At 35.0% G+C, this 7,048-nt stretch overlaps 1 protein-coding gene across 1 annotated transcript; it reads left to right on the forward strand.

Moving 5' to 3' along the window:
* The first annotated feature begins 1,440 nt into the window (after positions 1 to 1,440).
* Positions 1,441 to 3,318, forward strand: LOC141392088 (uncharacterized). Its single transcript, XM_073965045.1, has one exon. It carries the CDS (start codon positions 1,441 to 1,443, stop codon positions 3,316 to 3,318), a length of 1,878 nt encoding a protein of 625 aa, XP_073821146.1.
* Positions 3,319 to 7,048: the final 3,730 nt, after the last annotated feature.

Genomic DNA, 7,048 nt, shown 5'->3' on the forward strand with positions numbered 1-7,048 from the left:
TGTTGGAAAAAATATTGTTTAAAAAATCCACGTTGTTGGAAAAAATATTGTTTAAAAAATCCACGTTGTTGGAAAAAATATTGTTTAAAAAATCCACGTTGTTGGAAAAAATATTGTTTAAAAAATCCACATGTTGGAAAAAATATTGTTTAAAAAATCCACGTTGTTGGAAAAAAATATTGTTTAAAAAAACCACGTTGTTGGAAAAAATATTGTTTAAAAAAACCACGTTGTTGGAAAAAATATTGTTTAAAAAATCCACGTTGTTGGAAAAAATATTGTTTAAAAAATCCACGTTGTTGGAAAAAATATTGTTTAAAAAATCCACGTTGTTGGAAAAAATATTGTTTAAAAAATCCACGTTGTTGGAAAAAATATTGTTTAAAAAATCCACGTTGTTGGAAAAAATATTGTTTAAAAAATCCACGTTGTTGGAAAAAATATTGTTTAAAAAATCCACGTTGTTGGAAAAAATATTGTTTAAAAAAATCCACGTTGTTGGAAAAAATATTGTTTTAAAAATCCACGTTGTTGGAAAAAATATTGTTTAAAAAATCCACGTTGTTGGAAAAAATATTGTTTAAAAAATCCACGTTGTTGGAAAAAATATTGTTTAAAAAATCCACGTTATTGGAAAAAATATTGTTTAAAAAATCCACGTTGTTGGAAAAAATATTGTTTAAAAAATCCACGTTGTTGGAAAAAATATTGTTTAAAAAATCCACGTTGTTGGAAAAAATATTGTTTAAAAAATCCACGTTGTTGGAAAAAATATTGTTTAAAAAATCCACGTTGTTGGAAAAAATATTGTTTAAAAAATCTACGTTGTTGGAAAAAATATTCTTTAAAAAATCCACGTTGTTGGAAAAATCCACGTTGTTGGAAAAAATATTCTTTAAAAAATCCACGTTGTTGAAAAAATATTCTTTAAAAAATCCACGTTGTTGAAAAAAATATTCTTTAAAAAATCACGTTGTTGGAAAAAATATTGTTTAAAAAATCCACGTTGTTGGAAAAAATATTGTTTAAAAAATCCACGTTGTTGGAAAAAATATTGTTTAAAAAATCCACGTTGTTGGAAAAAATATTGTTTAAAAAATCCACGATGTTGGAAAAAATATTGTTTAAAAAATCCACGTTGTTGGAAAAAATCCAATAATATATTCTTTAAAATGTCCACGTTTTCCTAAAATATCCTTTCATTAAAAACCTACCTTGTATTGGGTACTTTTAAAATTGAACATTTATTGTACATGACATGCCCAACTTTATGCCCAAATATCGCTGCTGATAGCATAATAATTAGTCCGCGCCATTATCTTAACAGCAAGTCATGTCTATATGTTTACCTTTTAAAACAATACATTTTATTAATTATAAACATTGCATAATTAGTCAGGCTGAATTTGTAAATAAGAAACTGATTATATGTTTACCATCATGTCTAGTCATGCTACCCGCCAAGGAGAATTTTTTCCTCTTCTAGGCTATTTACAAAGACCACACTATTTAGTCATCATGGTTTCGTATAATAAAGCGGTTATTGTTTTATTGATAATCAGTTATTCCGGTTATGGATTTTCTTCTCTGAAATTCCTTTTAGAAGAGATTTCAACTGACAACATATATCAAGAAATGTTGCAAGAAATTGCCAAAGAAAAACCTGTGGAGACTTTGCTTATATTTCATCAAAATTCCACAAAGGATAAGATATTGGAAACATTCTTTCAAGCCCCCATACCCAAGGCTGTTATTACAAAATCTGAAGATATTCACTTTCTGCAGAAGATCAACACTCAGCTGTTATCCATATTTCTAATGAGTGATCGATTTGATGGAAAATTATTGGAAATTGGGGCGAATATTTTGGATAATAGACGTCAGACGAGAATTTTAGTTGTGGCCATAAATGTTAAAGCAGCGGAGGAGTTTAAGACGGAGTTGCTTAAACAATGTGAAGACTATAAAATGACAAATGTTTTGTTGCACTTTTTACAAGAAGACCAGGAGTCAGTCTCAGGATTGTATGCGATCAAACCCTATCCTGAATATCATTGGCAGAATAAAAATGAACAGGAGAAATATTATCCACCACATTGGCAGAATATGCATAATAAGACCCTTGTAACTTTAATTGGCCAAGATCCCCTAACAGGTCTGGCATATCTGGACAAAAATGGAAAGATGCAAATGAACGGTTATACAGCCAGACTGGTTATGTTATTTGCCGAACACTTTAATGCCTCTCTAAAAATGCATAAATCGTTTAAATTTGGTAAAATAACATCATACTTGGAAATGAATGAACTAAGTCGACGCGGTGAGCTGGACATACCCATGTCTTTAAGTACAACCAATGAAACCAGTGTGTTGAAGACAGATTATTACGAGATTATAGGAGTCGCATTGATGGTACCATGCCCCACACAACTAAATTATCGCGAATTGTTTACTTTGCTTTTAAATGAATATTTCTTTGCATGGATCATCCTGTCATCTGTGCTGCTCTCAATTATCCACTGTATAATTGACTATTATTTCGATAAATTATGGAATTGGACAAATTTCATAGTCAATGATAAAATATTACCAGGAGTATTGGGTCAATCATTTGCCACCAGCCACTCACCATGGCGTAGTTTGAAAATTGTTTACCTCCTGGTATCGTTTATAGGTCTTAATATAGCTGTAGAATTTTCAGCCAATATTAATACACTATTTACCCAACCACCATATCACAAGTCCATACAAACTGCCCAAGACTTACATGGATCTCGGGTAAAAATTTTGATAGATCCCGCATATTCAAATCTTTATGTTAAAGGAATTGGATTTGGCAATCAAATTACAGAGGTGTCTCCTGATTCTGCCACATACCTAAGACATAAGGGTTCGTTTGACAGCACCTATGCCTATGTGGCAACCACTACAGAATGGGAAGCTCTATTCGAAAAACGTCAACAATTTTTTGCCCACAAACAATTTTGTATTACTTCAAAGTTGCCATATCTTGATGCTGTACTTTATCAGATGGTTTTAGTCAAAAACTCACCATATCTCGAGCCAATGAATGAGCTGATTTTACGCGTCCATGATGGGGGTTTCGTAAAGGCATGGCATTCGAGTACCTTCATGGATATGGTGAAGTTGAAAAATATTTCATTGATGACTGGCTATACAATTGTGGATAATAAGAAAATTTTAACTGTTGATGATTTGTTTTGGACGTGGATGATAGTGGTGGTGGGTTCCGCCATTAGTGTGGTGAGCTTTCTGGGCGAGTTGTGGTGGTGGCGTAGAAGCAATAACAATCAATAAAGGATTCGAAATCGGCCACATTTCCTGGTGACAAACGAAAGATCTTAAAAGATACTTAATTAAATTTTTGAAGAGAAATCCCGGGGAAAGAAATAATTAAACTCATGTAAAAAATAAAAAAATTTTATTTCACAATTTTTTTACTTATAGCACGTATCACATTATAAATGTATTGAACTTATTGCACAGGAATTTAGAAATGTAATAAAAATAACATAAAACAATTACAACGTAAACTTTTCCTCAATTACGGACAGAGGGTAAGAGTTTAGAAAACTGATTTTTTTTCAGGTATTTTACAAAAACACAACAAACACCAACCACACATATGGATTTTCAGAGATGTTTAGGAGAATCCAATGCTGCTTAAAAAACTATTTTTAAAAAGTCCACGTCTTGTTACATGCTTGAGTCATATTTTTTAAAAAGTTCACGTCTTGTAACCTGCTTGAAAAATATTTCTAAAGTGTTTAAGTCCTGTTACCTGCTTGAAAATTATTTGTAAAAAGTCCCCGCCTTGATACCTGACTGAAAACATATTTTTAAAAATCAACGTCTTGTTACCGGCTTAAAAATATTTTCTAAAAATCCACATCTTGTTATCTGTTTCAAAATGATTTCTAAAAATCTACGTCTTGTTGCCTGCTTCAATATAATTTCTAACAAGTAAAAAAGTATCAGTCGGCTTTGCCGACAGAGATATACCCTCAGCCTGTGCAAATTGAAACACTTTTTTCACAAAAAACTTATGTATTTAGGGGGTTTCAAAGTTTTGGTCGTATGAACCTACAAAAATGTTGATTAGGATTAAAGTTCAAAAATTTTGCGGAAAAGCTACTTAAAGGAATGGACCGACATAGACCATGGGTGTTCCATAGGGGGTTTTTACACCCTTCGAGCTGTTTTCTCAAGAAGTATGGACTTGCCCCTGAAACAACTTTTACCATCGTAATTGAGGCAGCAAATTTAAGTTGCTTCAACAAATATCAAAGTGATTCAAAAGCAGGTCTTAAAGTGAACTTATCCAAAATTTTGTGTGGGATGTACGGGATGGAGTGGACAAATATAGTCCATATTCGAACCTGATTTATATCTGGTAGATATTATGAGAATGTGTAAAGTATGGACCAAATCGGTCACTCCCATCAAGAGTTATCGTGCGCACAATTTTTCCGAATATTTTTGAACTTTTGTGGGGTAGGTAAATGAAGGAGTGGATCGATATAGCTTATCTACGAACTTAAACTAAGTTTGGAAACAATATTACGAAGGCCAAATTTTGGCCGGTATCGGCATTTCCGTTCGAGAATTATCTTGCGCTTCCACCCATAAACATGGTGTCATAGGGTTTGTTTTTCAACTTTCAGGCTATTTTTTCAGGAAGTATGGACTTGCCCCTGAGGAAACTTGTACCTTCGTATAGGGGACAGTGAATACAAGATGTTACAACAAAAACCAAGGCGATTCGAGAGCAGGTCCTAAACTGAACTTTTCCGAAATTTTGTGTAGGAGGTACTCGAAGGAGTTTACCGATTGAGTCCATATTGGAACCTCATCTAAGTCTGGTAGAAATTTCATAATGTGCAAAGTATGGACCAAATCGGTTACTTCCTTCAAGAGTTATCGTACGCACAAATTTTCCGAACATTTTCGAACTTTTGTGGGGGAGGTACCGGAAGGAGTGGACCGATATAATCCATCTTTGAACTTGAACTAAGTTTGGACAAAATATTACGAAAGCCAAATTTTGGACCGAATCGGCAGATCCGTTCGAGAGTTATATTGCGCTCCAACCATTACACACGGTGTCAGAGGGTTGTTTGTAACTTTCAGGCTATTTTCTCAGGAAGTATGGACTTGCCCCTAATGAAACTTACAGCGTCATATAGAGGACAGCGAATACAACTTGCGTAAACAAAAATCAAAGCGATTCGAGACCAGGTCCTAAACTGAACTTTTCCGAAATTTTGTGTGGGAGGTACCCGAAGGAGTGGACCGATTGAGTCCATATTGGAACCTCATCTAAGTTTGGTAGAAATTACACGATGTGCAAAGTATGGACCAAATCGGTTATTCGCTACAAGAGTTATCGTGCGCACAAGTTTTGCGACAATTTTTGAACATTTGTGGGGGAGGTACCTGAAGGAGTGGACCTATATGGCCCATCTTCGAACTTAAATCGAATCTGGACAAAATATTTCGATACCCAAAATTTGAACCGAATCGGTTGATCCGTTCAAGAGTTATCGTGCGCACTAGCCAGCCAGACAGACCGACAGACAGACAGACAGACAGACGGACGGACATTGCTAGATCTACTCAAAATTGTCTGAAACGGATATCGTACAAACATACTTGGGGTCTAAAACCATTATTTCGATGAGGCACATTTTTGGTCGTATCAAAGTGTAAATACCCTCTTTAGCCTAAAGGCTGAGGGTATAAAAATCAACGTCTTGTTATACCCTCCACCAAGTATGGAGGGTATATTAACTTTGTCATTCCGTTTGTAACACATCGAACTAATCATTTGCGACCCTATAAAGTATATATGTTCTTGATCAGGATAAAATTCTAAGACGATCTAGCCATGTCCGTCTGTCCGTCTGTTGTAATCACTCTAGTGTCCGCCGGATTTGAGGTATTTTGACGTTCTTCGCCACATTTGCAGACCGAATTAGCTATAATTTGGCACTTAGGGTTCCTAGTGATCAACAAACTTATATCCCAAAGGATATGGGCATAGGTCAATGTTTTGGTATAGTCCCCATATAACGGTACCTCCCGATTTTCGGTATTTTGAGAATTTTAGCCACAATTTTCAACCAAACTATCTGCAATTTGACATTTGAGGTTCTCAGTGGTCATGAAATATCTCCACGAAACATCGTCAACATAGGTCCATGTTTTGGTATAGCCCCCATATATCGGTACCTCCCGATTTTCGGTATTTTGAGAATTTTAGCTACAATTTTTAACCGAACTAGCCGTAATTTGCCATTTGAGGTTCTCAGTGGTCATGAAATATCTCCACCAAACATCGTCAACACAGGTCCATGTTTTGGTATAGTCCCCATATAACGGTACCTCCCGATTTTCGGTATTTTGAGAATTTTAGCCACAATTTTTAACCAAACTATCTGCAATTTGACATTTGAGGTTCTCAGTGGTCATGAAACATCTCCACAAAACATCGTCAACATAGGTCCATGTTTTGGTATAGCCCCCATATAACGGCACCTCCCGATTTTCGGTATTTTGAGAATTTTAGCCACAATTTTTAACCGAACTATCTGCAATTTGACATTTGAGGTTCTCAGTGGTCATGAAATATCTCCACGAAACATCGTCAACATAGGTCCATGTTTTGGTATAGCTCCCATATATCAGTACCTCCCGATTTTCGGTATTTTGAGAATTTTAGCTACAATTTTTAACCGAACTAGCTGTAATTTGCCATTTGAGGTTCTCAGTGGTCATGAGATATCTCCACCAAACATCGTCAACATAGGTCCATGTTTTGGTATGGCCCCCTTATAACCGTACCTCCTGATTTTCGGTATTTTGAGCATTTTAGTTATAATTTTGAACCGAACTAGCTGTAATTTGACATTTGAGGTTCTTAGTGGTCATGAAACATCTCCACCAAACATCGTCAATATAGGTCCATGTTTTGGTATAGCCCCCATATATCGGTACCTCCCGATTTTCGGTATTTTGAGAATTTTAG

The sequence above is a fragment of the Musca autumnalis genome, unplaced genomic scaffold (genome assembly GCF_047663935.1).
Source record: "Musca autumnalis isolate F117 unplaced genomic scaffold, ASM4766393v1 scaffold_2, whole genome shotgun sequence".
Taxonomy (NCBI): domain Eukaryota; kingdom Metazoa; phylum Arthropoda; class Insecta; order Diptera; family Muscidae; genus Musca; species Musca autumnalis.

Bases quoted from the DNA above. Each gene is read 5' to 3' on its own strand.
- LOC141392088 (XM_073965045.1), top strand. From the start codon at position 1,441: ATGTCTAGTCATGCTACCCGCCAAGGAGAATTTTTTCCTCTTCTAGGC.